At 37.8% G+C, this 16710-nt stretch overlaps 1 protein-coding gene across 1 annotated transcript in view; it reads left to right on the top strand.

Annotated features, from left to right (window-relative positions):
- lama2 (laminin, alpha 2) overlaps window positions 1-16710 on the top strand; it is a 196063-nt gene that overhangs the window by 132857 nt on the left and 46496 nt on the right. Inside the window, exons 24-31 of the mRNA XM_046061408.1 lie at window positions 2544-2680; window positions 4405-4536; window positions 5527-5631; window positions 7664-7807; window positions 14458-14634; window positions 14796-14981; window positions 15268-15386; window positions 15721-15838. Of these exons, the coding sequence (XP_045917364.1) occupies window positions 2544-2680; window positions 4405-4536; window positions 5527-5631; window positions 7664-7807; window positions 14458-14634; window positions 14796-14981; window positions 15268-15386; window positions 15721-15838 (1118 nt within the window). The remainder of the gene's footprint in view (window positions 1-2543; window positions 2681-4404; window positions 4537-5526; window positions 5632-7663; window positions 7808-14457; window positions 14635-14795; window positions 14982-15267; window positions 15387-15720; window positions 15839-16710) is intronic.

Raw genomic sequence — 16710 nt, forward strand, 5'->3', positions numbered from 1 at the left:
CTGAAGAAAAACCTCAAGGGTTGAGCCGTCCTCCGTCTGGCAATTCGTCTGTTTTCAGGTTTCCTTCGTTGCCGCTGGCGAGACCACGTGGCTTGGTCTGACCTCTGTGAAGTTGGCTCGACGAAAAAGCTTAAAATGGGAACTTGGTCGTTCCTGAATTAGACCAGTGTAACTTAACGGACTGATAACTTTAACAAAACAAAAGAAAGAAAGAAAATAAAACAAGTAAAGTTGCTGGAACTGAGGGACAAATCGATGTTGCAGCACTTCACGTGTGTAGCTTCAAGCAAACAAAGGCTTCGTTGCTCTGGTCGAATTCTTAGGGCGTTGCCGGGAGAGGCACGCCGGATGCGTGCCGAAGCGTCCAGAGAGCAGAGCGGAAAACCAGAGCACGAGGAGAAGAAGAGAGAGAGGGCAACATCGTGTGTCGCTCTTTTGTTGTCTGGAGCGTGGTTCCCCAGAGGTCAGTTTCCGGTTTCTCGAGGGACTGCCTTTCTAAACTTTTAATGTATATAAAAGAAAAGAAAATCTATTTGCGCGTATTATAATCAAATATTTTCCACAATCAAACCTCAGTGGTCAAACAGTTGTACCGTTCTAAGTTAAGCATTTGGTAACAGGAAAACAATTGTCAAAAATATTGGTCATGATAAATGAGTGACATTTATACATTAATGGCGTTTCCGACAATGGTATGTAATACTTATTTCGTCCACTTGGGGGAGCTCAGGTTACATGAGGAAAGCTTAGATTAATCCAAAAACAATCTTTCCTTAGGAACTGGGAGGTTATTTAGCCTTAAATTCAAGCCGGCAATTAATAGAGTATAATATGACATTTCTTTATCATCATTTCTAAAGGAATTGTGTGAGAAAGTATTGTGAACAAGCATTGGTACACACATAAGATGCATTGGTACACACATAAGATGAAGGAGTGTCCTTAATCTTGCTGAAAATAAAAACACTGCAAAAGTAACTTATTTAGATTCTTTTCAGCAATAATATCAACAACAGATAGCAACAACATGGTAACATATCTACTCAAATAGAGGCAAACGTAATCAAGTAAGTAAAAGATTTAATTAAACAGTTAATGCTTTGAGTCTTTGGAGACTGCAGTCTTTGTTTACACAAAGTTCAGGACGGTCTGTGGTGCTCTGGATTTTGTCACCTGGGTGTGACAAGGAGTATCCCTTTGATGGGGTAATGAAACACAGAGCAAGGTCAGTTGCCACGGTTACGTGTGTGTGGGGGGGCAGTTTAGGGTTTCCTGCCCCCCTCCAAGGACAGTTCCGATAGGCTGTTTGTAATCTCTGGTTAATTTCTTTGTCATTTTAACAATTCAGGCACCGAGAGGCTTATCTCGGCTTTTGTCAAAGGTGGCCAGTTTTACGATCAACTGTCATGAATAGCACTTAGTGAGAGTGACCTCCACCCCCATTCTGTTGGGGTCTCTTCAGCCGTCTGTTGAAAGTTGATCTCAACCCCCCTGCTCCTCTCTGGGAGAGGAAAAGAGGAATTTGGAGTAGCTCCAAATTTATTTAATATAAAATGCACAAATCCACACTGTTGTCCACTACACTTCATTAATTCAATCGATTTGAAATATTAACAAAATAAAGCAACTCTCCTTCAAAGATGACTTCAAATTTCATTAACATTAACATTTCAAATCAACCAGCGTACTTTACACTGCGGAAAAGAGAGTCCTGTGTCAGTGGCCATTGTGTTTTCTGAGGAATGGTGGTAATTGAGTGAAGATTCAATTGGTAGCTGGTAAATTTAAATGAATAGCACTGGGGGATTATGGGTGTTACTCTAAACAAGTCTTTATGCATTAACTCAATAAATTACCCTTTCAGCTTCCTATAAGAAACAATTTTATGATGGCTAGTCCACAAAAATTAATATTCACTCAGAATTCACCTTTATCAATCACCATTACCCATAAACGCAAACACATTATGTGTGTTAATGTTGTGGAATCCTGTTGTTGTTGATGTATGGTGAATATGCACTGCCTTGTAAATGTGTCTTTACACTACAGTGTTATTCTCCGTTTCCTGCCCAGAGACTACAGATGTAAATTAGCTTATGGCTAACTCTGGTACAGTGAAGAAGCTGTGCGCTGTCCCTGTCAAACAAACAAATAAATACATATAAAATAAATCTAATAAACATTTCCACTTTTACTTTTGTGGAAGGTGTCATATAACAGTTTGACAAAACAGTCCATTTTTGTGCACACTGTTAACAAAATGTTTCCCTCTAGGTTTAAGTGTTCAGCAAAATGTAGCAGGCTCTCGCTCCTTTTTTCAACACATTGTTTTTATTTCTGTTTTTAATCTGCCAGCCAGCATGTCATGTCGTGAAAGAAAAACTGTGCAATTGTTGAGAACTAGAAGAAATAAGTGATGTTAGTTGATATTTGTTTTTTTGTTTGTTTGTTGTTGTTTTTTTTGCAGGTAAACCACTTATTTGTCTTTAGGTTATTCAAAGCCATTTAAAATATACTTTCGCTCCTCTCCTTTCTTCCTACAGCGTGTCAGTGCAGTCATGTGGGGAATAACTGTGATGCTAACACAGGGCAGTGTATCTGTCCTCCAAACACTATTGGTGAGAGGTGCGACCGCTGTGCTCCCAACCACTGGGGCCACGATATCATAACTGGATGCAAGGTAGGCGGAAGGTGTATTTGCAGGGCAGATGTGTTAACCTTGTGTTTGTGTAACCTACAGTAGTTGGAGTGACACGTGGAGAGGCTTAGCAAACACACGGCACACGTGCTGTGTAAAAAAAGAGATTAATAATTGGTCCATTTGACAAAAGTTTTGCAGACAATGAAAAACTGAAGCTTACTGAACCTCTCTGAGTAATTAAAATTTTTCAGAAATTATTTGAACCCTGTTAGTGATGAGTAAATACTTTAGTTTCTAATATAATGTTCTATATGTTAATCAACATAGACTTCGTTTGTACATACTCAGTATAGTCTAAATAATAAGTTACCACATTTTACAACACACAAATACAACACAATTTATTACCTTACTACCATAACCCCAAAATGTGTATAGTAAAGGTAAATACACTATAAACAGGTGCTTATTAAAACCAGATAATATCTTGAGGCCACAAGGTAATTAGAATTTATTTTTGGGCCTAGGGGGACTCCGTAGTTTACACATGTATAAGTCTAAGCTAATTTGCCTTTTTCTAATACAGCTGTTTACCACTTGTTGTTTTCCCCACTAGCATTTTTGTAGTTACATCTCAATGTCTATACATCCTTCTCTTTTTTTAGCTCCATTTCACCTGCCCCCCCTTTCTTATTTTCCTTCCTCCACTCTTTTATGTGTGCTTCCTCCCATACTTTGTTCTCACATTATCACACTGCTTGTTCACACAGCCCTTTGTCTGTATTCCCTCCTCTTTATCACCTTTCTTTCTGTGACTATCATTCCCAGTTCCTCTGCTTCTCTGTTTTGTAACTTTTGACTTTGTGTTTTAAAAAATAATTGTTGCACTGGAACTTTCTCACCAAAGGGCCAAGAGGCAGCAATAACAGTAAACTACTAGATGTAGCAGTAGAGTATTAGCAGTACCTTTGTGTCCAGAGTCTTGGACACGAAGGTACTGCAAGACTCAGTTTAACAGCAGATTGATCCAGAAGAGTACGCCAGGACAACAAAGAGGGATGCAACAGATCTTAGTGGTACCAAACAAACATAAAAAGGTATAAAGACAACAGAACAAAGTAAAACACAGTGGAACTGAGCAAAATAGATACACACAGCAAATTCAGTGAGAAACATTTAACTATGAATTGTGAATATCATATTATACATTTGACCAATAAATACAAAATATCACTGAAAATCAACACTTATTAACAGTGACATACTGAAAGAAGTGATCTAACTCTGTGTTCAGTCTACACCAGCAGAGTTAATTCTGCACTGAAGATCTTCATTCAGCCACACTTCTCATTTCACCAGACTGGAATTTACAGCTTTTGCTTCATAGCACATATACCAGTAATCTATTTTTGTGGTATTTTCATCTTTAATTGAGACATTTGTCAATTGTAACAACATCCAATGTTGGTCAGCGATTGTTTTTATTAAGAACGTTATTCTACCACTGCACTGTGGTGTTAATGGGTGAGTTTCAAGTGATTTCACTCCAGTTACACATACTGTACATGTACCTTTCCATGTAAAGACACAGCTGTCTTAATTCAAAATCATCTGTGAAGACATGCAAACTCATCTTTAAGCTCCATTGAAGTCAAATAAAACTATATATGTGTCTTGGTTCCAGGTTGACTGTTGTTTGCACAAACACACAAAGACAAATGTTTGCATTGCACTTGATGAAAAATCTCTGTTTGTGTATGCAGGAGTGTGGTTGCAGTGTGATTGGCTCAGTCACCCAGCAGTGTAACGTCAACACAGGCTGCTGCTTCTGTCGCGACTCCTTCAGAGGAGAGAAATGCAATGAATGTCAAATTGGATACAGAGACTTTCCTCAGGTAAACGATCCATGTCAACACTGCTAATACTACTATTTTTATCACAAGGTGTGCTTTTCTTTTATGGAAAGTAGAGAGATGATCTCTGATGGGACTTGAGCATTGGGGAGTTGAATGTCTGTGCGACGTTCAACTCCCCAGGAGAAGGGAGAGGTTTTCATAAACATGACAATTATGGATTTAATAAACATAAAATAAACCACTCATGTGATGACACTATCAGGCTTCTATAAAACCTGATTTATAGAAGCCTGATAGTGTCATCACATGAGTGGTTTTCTTTAGATCTTAATTTCTCTTCACAACAGAGACAAACTTTTTCTGTGTACCTGACTTAAAATGGAAAGATGAACAACATGCTGTAGATAAAATATACTGTAAGATACTGGCTACAGGTGTATTTCAACAACACATGCGAGTAGGACAATTCAGAATGGTGACATTATTTACCCTTCATACCAATAGGCACCCGATTTACAAACTGATTTTGAAGAAACATAACATGACACTTGAATCACCTGACCACCAGAAGTAAAATTTTACTTTTCCACCAAATGTTCTGTTTCATTTACATTTTCTAAATTTGAAGACAACATACTTAAAAAAAAGAGACTTCAAAATGGTATTTATTGTTTATTTGTGTAGCTGTATGTAAGGTTGAGAAACGGTGAATAGTTTTTCATTAATAGCACGGCAACAGAATTAAAAAAAAATCAATGATCCTGTTGCAAAGTCAGTGTTGAGAGAAATTTCATGGTCATTTTTGGAACTCAAAAATAACTGGACAACTCTGTGTTTGGTGTTCGTCTGAACTTCAGTTGTTCGACTGACATGGGAGTGAGAAGATAATGGCAACATTTTCATTTTGGAGTAAAGTTTAATGGTTTGGTGAAGCATAAAGCTAGGACACACTCTGGTACCTCCTCTCTCAGCCTGCTGTATTGTTGATAACAGAAGGTTGGCATTGTCTGCATCCCCGTTTCCCCACAGTGCACCCAGTGCGAGTGTAACATCTCAGGATCGGACAGTCAGACCTGCGACCTGGAGAGGGAGGTCTGCGCCTGTGCTGATCGAACAGGAAAGTGTAGCTGCAAGGTACAGGATACTCTCACAAAAATACACACACTTTTACTTGGTCACCTCCCGACATGATGTGAGATGATGGTTTGGATTTTAAATGTCAATGCAGATTTAAAACCTATTACACTTGGTTCCCCATCCTTTTATCTGTGTATGTTTAGAGTAAAAGTGTTTTTTATAGTTTGCTTTTTATAATGTATGTGTGCATGTGTGTTAATGTGTAGTTATTTAAGTAAATGCCATAGAACTGAGTAAGACAGGCATCTCTGCGTGAAGGCCTCCATATGCTGTCACACATGTACATACAATATATATCAACATACATTTTTTTCTTCTGTGTTGTTTAGAAATAAGTATGTATCATCATTACCAGATTTGTATACGTGTAAATATCATATATTTTTTGTTTATTTGAAAGCTTTTGCACATTGAATAACTTTGGGTTTGTGAGACTTTATAGACTAAACAAAAAAATAATTTATTGAAAAAATATTTAAATAAGTGAACTGATGATTATTTCTAGTAATGACATAACGACCTCCTTTTTATGTGACAAATGCTGAAAATGTAGAGTACTAAATTTGACGTTCTAGGTTCATTCACTATACCTTCAGTCCTTGTCCTTGGTTCTTACTCACTAACCTGCAGGACGTTTTGACAGAACTCAGCGTTAATTGGATGACATTTTGTTGACAGTGCTGTAAGCCTCTTCTTAGCAGGGAGAATGCTTAATACACAGCCCTGTCCACCATCCCATTTTAGACCAGTCAGCTCTCAGCATATTTACTCAAAACGTAAACAATTCGTTGCATTGAGATGCTCATCTCCACCGCAATTCAGCCAAGGCATCAAATGTATTGGTTGGGTATATTTTTAATATATAAAATAAGTGACGCAGTTCAAGTTAACAAATTATAAGTAAGTCAACTAAGTCTTGCATTGTTATTAATTGTGTATAGTTTGGTAAAAATAAATGATTAGATGCTTTCCACAGTTGCATTTGTTTATTTTTATTATTGTAGTTTGTAGCCTCAAGTTCCACATAATACAACGTTCTACTAATCAGCTGGGTGTATTTTGCTGCTTTTAGAGCTGACCCCGAATAGTAGAAGATTCAATGCTTCGATGGCCGGAGCCTGATTCTGCTGTCAATCTCACAGTCGAAGCTTCGAAGTGGCATTATGAAAAGAGGATGATACCATTTCGCTGATATGGGGGTGCTCAACGTCTGATAGAACTACCAGTTTTCTCCAAATAAATTAATATACAGCCTATTATGATATAAATATCAACATATACTGCTGTATATAAAACATGTTAAAAGAAAGAAGCTTTTAATAAAGGTTTTTAAAGTGAGTGAATAAATCCAAAATTGTGACACAAACCCTTAATGAAGGGGTATCAGTGCGCATGTGTGGGCGTAGTGTGTATGTGTGTTTGTATGTGTCGGTATGTATTGGCAGAAGAGGAACACTAGTTGAAGAGACATTGTGATCATTTGTCACCACTGATGAACCACACAAAGAATATTTTAAACAGTAGTTGAAATAGACCTGCGAGGAAACGCGACATACATACAGTTGTCGACTGCATGGCACGCATGCAAAACTCGGCACAAGGCCGGTGCGAGCAGAGAGAAAATGGTCAACAATAAGCTTCAGTTTAGCTGCAAATGTACAGTGAAAGTTACACTGACGAATAAGTAGAGACTGCAGCTGTGCAGCTTCTCAAGATTAAAGTGGAGCTACGTGTGTAACCCCCTTATACAGTCTATGGTAACATAGACCTGCACAATCGCCAACACACAGACACCTGTGATTCGACTATCAGTCGACTATAGGCAAGACTTGACAATTTTGATTCGACTACGTAAATACTTAGTCAGGGACAGCCCCAGCTGATTTCATTGTTTTCATACAACTTCCTTCTTCCACTGCTTGCTCTCCACTAAAGGAGAATTTGTTGTTAAATTAAATGTTAAAATGTTTCTTAATTATCACAACAGCTTAGCTCGCCTATGTTTGTTTGTCTGTGTTTGCAAATTAAGGTAAATGTGGAAGGAGACAACTGTGACCGCTGTAAGCCAGACACCTTTGGGTTGTCTGTGCGAAACCCGCTTGGCTGCAGCAAGTGTTACTGTTATGGACTGACACAGTCCTGTACAGAGGCGCAAGGACTCATCAGGATGTGGGTGAGTAAACATATATTAGTTGTTTTACTTCTTTCCCTTTAATGGTTAATGTTTAACAGAAGTAGCTTTAAGCATTTAGTCAATAACACTTAAGTGACCTTTAACTATCACCTCAAAATTTGGCCACATTGGCTTCAGTGAAAATAGAACCGGAAGAATCTGTCTAACAATTCATGAGTTGAAATAAAACAACAGTGAACTGTGAGACAATTTAGGGATTTTGGTTACTGTTGTGAACTATAAGAAAATAAGGGGTGAGACAGTGTTGCAAAACAACTTTCTGGAAACTTTATTTAGACTCCACAGGTTGCCAGTCTGTATTGCCGTTCACTTGGGATCTCTCTGGCCTCTAATATGTTAAACACTTATCTGACTAGTAGGTTTCTGTAAGTGGTACTTTTTGTACACACTGTCAGTGCCAGCTTCCTTGCTGAAACAACACATTTGATAGCTGGCTGCCTACAACTGACCCTGCATAATGCCAATGTTGTAAGCTTCATGTTCTTTATTAATCATCATCTATGGACAATCAGAGGCTTGTTCAAATAATTAAAGTTATCAGATCTATTTTAGATCTAATTTAACTTTTGCCCAGTAAAAAATCAGTCATGCTAGTTTTTTACAGCCTACCTCGTGGCGGTCGATGGGTGCTAGCTCAGAAATATAAAGAAGGTGGGCTAATATTTACAGAGATAGGATAGGTGTGCTGTACTTGGGAATATTGGCACTCTTTGGACTGTCTATTGCACGATCACAATTCAAGGCTGGTGCTAGAGCTGCAATGATAAATCCATTAGTTGTCTAATTATAAAATTAATCGCTAAATATTTTGATAATAGATGAATCTAACGAAAATTTTTAATGTAATTTAATATTTTCTGGTTTCTTTACTCATCTATGAATTTCTGTGGGTTGTGGACGTCATCTTGGGCTCTGAGATTCACTGATCCCAATCCCTGACATTTTAGACCAAAAAACAAATTGATTTAACAGAGGAAATAATTGACAGATTAATTGACTATGAAAATAATTACTTTTTGTGATGATTTTTACATACTGTCCATACTGATTCAGGGGGAATTCTTAGTAATAAGAAATGTTGCTTGCTGTGTGATTTTCTGCCCCACTGATGTGTGAATTAACAAGGTTAAAGGAGAACTGGATGGGAGGTGTGCAGGGAGAGACATGAAGCAATGATGCTGTCATGTATTTTAGTCAAAAATCTTACTCCTCTCTGTCATAACGTAGTCAAATTATACACAGACATTAAAGAAACGTCCATAAATATGCTTAGAAATCATAGTGAAAGGTGTTTCGGAACTTGCCTGAAACAAAATAAAGTTTTCTTCAGTATCAAAGTAACACAGTGATAGTTGCAATTAGGAACTGATACTAAAATAGTTTCAGTAGGCATATGTTTAATAGTGCAAATTGACCTTTCGTTAAGCCACGCCCCGAATACGCAGCTCACCATTTACAGGGCAGTATAGGTCTCGCTCTAACTGAGGTCAGATACTTTCATGGCTGCGCTCCATTGACTCTAAAGCAAAAGGCATCGTTTTCTAGCTTTATTTTTTTGCTGTATTTTTCCAAGATATGGCCAAACACTGTTCCTGGGGCACTTGTAATAGTTACATTCGCTACCCAGAGAGGTTGAAAGGAGAAGTACAATTTATTCCCTTTCCAAAACCTAAAACAAATCTAGAAAATGTAGGCTGTGGATTGTTCCTAATGTAATGTTACTTAGCTAACGCTACCTAACTTACTACTGAATATAAATTTATATAGCCCTACTGTTATTGTAATTGCTTGTAATAGTGAAAAACGACCTACCCAGCTTTACAGTGTTCATTTTTAATATAGTTGTCCTTTCAGTCGTCAGGTGATGCAGTGGTTCTCTTTTAGGCCTATTCTCTGATCGGTAGGCTTTATCTTCTATCTTTATGTTTTTTCACATCAGTTTGACTGCCTGAATACAACCTTCAAATGCACAATGCAACTGCAAAACTATCTGCTTCTTTCTGAGATCTATTTTTCAAAAAAATTGACAATATTTCTCCAGGGTGTGAAGTAATAGACAGAGGCAGTGCCGTGATAAAAATCCTACAGGTCCGACAGTTTGTCGGACTAAGTAACAGTAACTAAGGGGGGCGTGGCTTAGCGAAGGATCACTTTGTCAAAATGTGAAAAAAATATATAGGCCATGAAACGGGAATCAAAAGAGAATACCAGCCCATTTCATGAGCTTGTAAAGGGTCATGATTTCTCTTAATTTTTTTTCTGTTCCCAAATCAAGCCCGGAATGTGTAATAGGCCTATATATTGGTGTTAGCTGTTTCATCAGATGACTTATTCCATGTTCACACAAATTAAAATTTCACAAATCCAATTCTGATACTAAAAATGGCTCTCTAACATAATATTAAAATCCTCAAAAACCTATTTGAATGAGGGTTGGCAATAAACACAGGTCAAATTAGGTCACAGGTCAAAGGTCAAATTAAAATTTTGTGGCATTAAGTGAATTATATAGGATATCAAAGGAGCTATTATTGAACCTGAGGTGGATATGAAATGACAAATGTCCAGGTCGTCCATCCAAAAGTCAAACCACAAATGTCAATCACTGGGTGGCGTAAGAGGAAATGTCAAGAGACCAAATCATCAGGTCACACAGTTAAGGAAACATGAATGTCGGGACAAAATCCTGTGCCAATCCATCCAGTAGATATTAAGATATAAAACTAGATAAGTTAAAATGTTGGCCTGCTGGACGCGCTTAAGGAAAAATCAGGTGATCATCAAGGTCAGTAGACATAATCCTCCAGGGACTATAAATGTCTATTCTAAATTTTTATGGCAAACCAAACAGCATTTTTTGAGATGTTTAATTCTTGACTAAAGTGGTGGGCCACCTCACAGACTTGCTTTACTATCTACAGAGCCGTGCCTAGCCTAGCTGTCGGCTGGCTTTAATATATCAAAATACAAACATGAGCGTGGACATTACAGATACCCGCTCTAAGTTGAAAACAGAGGTATTTAGCTATATCAGATAGCATCAGACAGTCAGCCAGCAAGTTAGCAATCAGTTGTTGAGGGGCAGCCTGTTTTTAATAAAGGCCCTCATCTCAGAAACCGTGGCCATCTGCAATGAACTGGCGTTTCCGTGGTAACCGTAGAGTTTTCTGATGCAGGGTGGCGAGAGGATTCATTTGAACGACAAACATTCACTTCATTTATTGTTGACAGAGAGAGACGGCGCAGAGCTGGACAGAGAGAGAGAAAGACTGAAAAAATAGAGAGTTTATTGGAAAGAGGGAGATTTTCTCTGAACCACTGAATCGTGAGATTACACTGTGGAGTGGGGCGCGCACACACATGCACTCTACACAGTGCACATGCATTCACACACACAAACTTACACTACATGGGATTACAGGGAAGTGAGGGGAGAGGTACACACACACACATATTCTGCCATACACAGCCTGTTTTATATTTGATGGGAGAACTGTGTGTGATTGGACGAATATTTACTGGTTGTTAAATACCACTGTGGAGATCTGCACTAATATAATACAGTAAAATCTATAAAGATCTGAGATAAGATGAAATCACTAATAAGATAAGGAAAAGGACAGGAAAATACCTTATTAAAGGAGAGAAAGGCGCTGCCCCTGACAAATGGCAGCATTTCCAACTAGATTAATTTTTCATAACGTATCCAGTCATAGAGTGTTAAAGTGAGAAATGAAGAAAACATTAAAACAAAAGCCTGAACAAGCTAATGTTGGCTAAAAAAATCAAATGAACTCTTAACTTCCTAAAACATAGTCTCTAACTTGTCTGTAACTTGTTTTGTAATGTGCGTTACCACTGCTCCATCTCACACACCAGGTGCAAATTTTTGCACAAGCATTATGGTTCTTTCCATAAAGATAATGTCATGTCTGGAAGTTTTACCTCTAAATAATTAAAAGTTATTATGTTTTCAGATGGATGAAGCATTGTTATGTATTTCATGTCTTATAAGAGCTACTTTGCACATTGTTGAAATGAAAATGTATAAACCCCTGAAATAAGAAGATATACTTTATTTATTTATTAATACTTTATTTAATTATAAAGTATTAGAGGGTAACTTTGAGATTTGCTATCAATCTGGACCTTATTTTCCCATGTTTTTCTGTCTATATGACTAATTGGGACAATCGGTTTTGGTATTAAGCGAGCTCGGTGCAGTAGGCAGCAGGAGACAGGGCTGCAACGAAGACTGTCTCTTCAAAGTATGTCCACTAAAGTGCTTGTTTTTGCCGCTGACATGCTCATATTGTCAAACCACCAGACTCCCTTGACAAAAATAGCAATTTTTCTTCTCTGGTTTACAGTTGACTCGATCTGATAGTTTGTGCTATTGTAAGGCTTTGACATTTTTAACTCTTTAAAACATTAAAGTCCTACAATAACACAAACAAACAAAAACAACAAAGTCACAGAATAACACAAGCTAACTGACCGAAACATTGGTAGACCAGCAACATGTTCTGTGAGGTACAATTACTGTTTTTATCAATGGATTCTGGTAGCTTTGTGTTACTGATAAAACAAAAGGATCTTACTCTTTAAAAAAAGGTCTATCTCTGTAGGGATACTTCCCACGATGTTGTCAGAAACGTGTAATAACAATCTGAGCCTGTCAGTGGAAAAAAGTAGCACTTTAGTGGACGTACTTGGCGGAGTGCAATTGCCCGTAAGGATTACGTTACAGCCCAGTCTCACTGCAGCACCTTGCTCAATACCGGACCAATTTAAAAAATGGGGTTGAGGATGAAAAATACTAAAGTTACCCTTTAATTTGTAAACACTACATGAAAATAATAGATATACCTAATGTTTACATACTTCTTCCTCTAGATACTTTCCCATTCCATGTGTGGTTGCCTCCTTTTTATGCAGTGCCAGTATATTTCCAGTATGTCCAAGCTATAGTAACTTCATATATTTTAGATTCTGCCCACTCAACCAAAGAGCACTCTTCCATAATGCCTTAGATATTATTCACACAGATCAACAGATAAACATATCAACACTGCTGGACCATGGTGACGGGTGAGAGATCCTGGCTTGGGCAGATGAATCTACTTTTAAATTGGTCCACTCGACTGCAACCCACAGTCAATAATAGACCTTGATATTATTCAAGTAATATTGAAGTATCAGCACATACAATGAGAGACAGAATGAGTAAGAAAGGGCTATAAATTCTTCAGACTGTCTGTAATAACTCAAATATGATTTATGTGCCAGAGAGCAAGAGGCACCAGTTTTAAGCTATATTCAGAATGAAAATAAATTTACATGAGTTGACTTTGACCACTAATATTGAAATAACAACAAGAGCAATCCTCACTCTAGCTGAAATAAAAAGTAGCAAAAGTTGGCTTTATCCATAATTGGCAAGACAAATCACAACACAATCAACTTTAAAAGATAACACAATTGTAAAATTCCAGGACTTCTTATTGAAAGAATGTGCTATTTGAGAAGATGCCCCAAATGCACTGAACCAGTGTACAAAAAACATCATACATTGTAAACTGTTCAGGTATGGCTTCACTAAAGCTGAGGAAGTGGAGTGATTTGTTTACACAAGATGTACTGCAATTGGATTTAAAATGCCATCAGAGGAAGAGTATAGATCATTGTCAATTAAATGACAGATAATTATCATCAAACTTAAAGTGACTAGAATGCCTATACATCCTCAAATTAATTTGTCTTCTCACAAAAAAGGCTGCCACAGATGTTTTTGGTAAACATCTTCCTGGAAGTATTTGGAGATAAGCAGGCATCTAGTCATGTTCCAGTCAAATGCTTCTATAAAAGGTGCTTTCATTTGCCCAGTTTTTAGAGCTGCATAGATCTGTCCTCATTAGTTAGGGTCACAATCATCTGTGCCTTCAGATGAAACAAGATACCATGGATTGGAGTCTTAGACAAAAAACATTTGAAATCGATGGATGGAGCATTGTTTGTGTCAGCGTCATTAGGAAGTGAGGAAAAGAGGACATTGTGTGACTGAAGGAGAAAAGACAGAAACTGACACTGCACATATGACTCCAGGACCCATGTACGCCTCATTTACAGGTCTGCGTTATGGCATGTACTATATCTTATTTGTTTTAATTTATGATTAATCTTTCTACCCATTCATATATGTGCATATGCTATATGTTGCTCAGTGTTTGTCAAGGACTGCATGGTAATATATATTACTGCGTAACAAATTCTGTGTCTGAAAGGTGTATAATTTCTGAGTCAATTACTTAATCCCAATCCTGCAGTGCTAGTTAAAAATTATAAAACTTACATTTTTGTAACTGAGAACAGAACATCCATTATTGGTAGCCATTCAACGCCTTATAAACTAATCATAGTACTTGTACAGCAAACTCCATGTCTTAAGTATCCACCCACAAGCTCAGTACTCACAGTATTTATGGCCAGTACAATTTTATAGGTTGAAGAAAATACAGTATGAACAATTTCCAGGGAATCATAATATTCACTTCAACAAAAAGTATTTAGTTTTATCCACAAGGATCAACACATTACATTAATATTGTCATAATTGTTGTGCATCCTAGTTAACACTGAAGCCAGAGCAGACAGTGCTCCCCCTGGTGGATAAATCCAACGCTGTGGAGACGAGGAGAGGAGTGAGCTTCCAGCACCCTGAGATCCTCGCTCATGCAGAGCTGGTCACCTCAACTCTCTCTGAACCCTACTACTGGAAACTGCCGGAGCAGTTCAGAGGCTCTATGGTAGGAAACCTCACCAACGTTTTTAATTATCTGACCTTCAAAATATTAATATAGATTTATTATATATTTTTATCCCAAATCAAGTTTGTCAGTATGGCAAAACTGTAAAATCAGAACAGTCTTGATAATGTCTTCAATCAATTCTCTACATCTTTCTTTAGATCACAGCATATGGTGGGCAGTTGAAATACGCAGTGTACTATGAAGCCAGAGACGAAACTGGTCCTTCCTCCTATGAGCCCCAGGTCATCATTAAGGGCGGTCCTAACCGCAATGTCTTGATGACACGCCACATTCCAGGACTCCAGATTGGTCAGCTCACGCGCCACGAGATTGACATGACAGAGGTACAGTAAGGCTTTGGATGAAAGTGGGATATTGAAAAATAACAGAAAAACTATTTGAATTTTGAGTTTTAGAAATAACTTAAACTGTTAAATCGCAGCTTCAAAAATAATAGACCTAAACAGAATATAGATTGCACTTAGTTTTGGCGAGCTCTGTCAGTCAATACAAACAGGGTCTATTACATTGGTAATGGACTGCAGTGGGAAAATTGATTCGTCAAGTGTATTTAATATTTGTTTGTGTGTGTTTGTGTGTGTGCGTGCGTGTGTGTGTGTGTGTGTACAGCATGAGTGGAAGTACGCAGATGGCCGGTCTATGACTCGAGAGGACTTCATGGATATTTTGTTCTATGTGGACTACATCCTAATTAAGGCATCACACGGCAACTTGATGAGACACAGCCGGTAAAACACACAACCACACCACCGCATAGTGTGGTCCACTCTTAAACATGAAATTTGGTAGCTGAATAAAGAAGATTAACCTGTGGGAAAACCCCATTTTTACTGCAGAAAGATTACAACCTGCTGCAAATAATCATTATAGCTGTCTCTGGATATCCAGTATGATACATGAAAAAACATGAAAACAGGTATATCCTGTTTGACAAGTATCTTAATTTCAGAATTCAGAAACAAATCAGTGCCATTAGAAATACAAAAGAAGACGGTTGGAAAGTTGTTACCGTATTACATTGCTGTATTGAATTGATTGATGACTTCTCTTTTTCTATTCCAGTATTTCAGAAATCAGTCTAACAGTGGCCGAGGAAGGCAGACCAACCAAAGAGAGTGAGGAAGCACATCAGATAGAAAAGTGTGACTGTCCAATCGGATACTCTGGACTCTCCTGTGAGGTGGGCGCACGACTCATCACATGCATGCATAAGAGTGCCACAGCATTTGCATGTGACTGTACTTTAAATTGGCAATTGATAAAGACATCTTCATCAGAGTTGTAACCAAGATAGCTGCTGAGAAGGCATTTTTACAGTTGAGAAATCATCTTTCAATATGTTCTTAGAAACTACGAGTGACGAGAAGAATGTTCACAATGTAGCCTGTGTAAAATGAATCAAGTTTCTCAAACTCACTTACAGTGTTTTTAATAATTGGTGTGATGAAATTACTTGCAGTTAAGCACACTACATTAAAAAGTAGAACATATAAAATATCAAAGACATTGCAACCTCTTGGATCTAACATTACAAACATTAATCACAGAGTGAGCTAAACTGTCTCTCCCTCTCAGTGCTCAACAGAATGAATGTTTTTATTTTTTGTCTGCTGCCTTCACACTGAGAGAGAATGTAAACATGGAGGTCACAGACTCTGCTTTCAATAGTATCTCACAAGTTTCCAATTTACATTTACTTCAGAGTTTTAAGCCTCTGGATGCCTTTCAGACTCTCCTGGGTTTTTTTTCTCGTTTTTTTCTCTTTGCTTAGCTAGGATTAAGCCTCACTGAGTGTCTCCACCACTCAGTTGTGATTTTGTCAAAGCAATTGACTTTCAGCTGCGTCCAGCTACTTCTCTTAAGCCACAGAAAACATATAGCAGTGACTCAATCTAAGTTTAATGAGGATTTTGTGGAGACAGCTTATGATACACAAAGGCAACAGTTCTGAGCAATTCCACTGGATGGCGGCGCCTGAGAGTCGTTTAGGTATTATTGTGTTAATTCATGAGTTGTCAGGAAACTTTTAACTAATTTTTCAACCTCTGTTTT

This window comes from Micropterus dolomieu, linkage group LG10 (assembly GCF_021292245.1).
Source record: "Micropterus dolomieu isolate WLL.071019.BEF.003 ecotype Adirondacks linkage group LG10, ASM2129224v1, whole genome shotgun sequence".
Lineage (NCBI taxonomy): Eukaryota > Metazoa > Chordata > Actinopteri > Centrarchiformes > Centrarchidae > Micropterus > Micropterus dolomieu.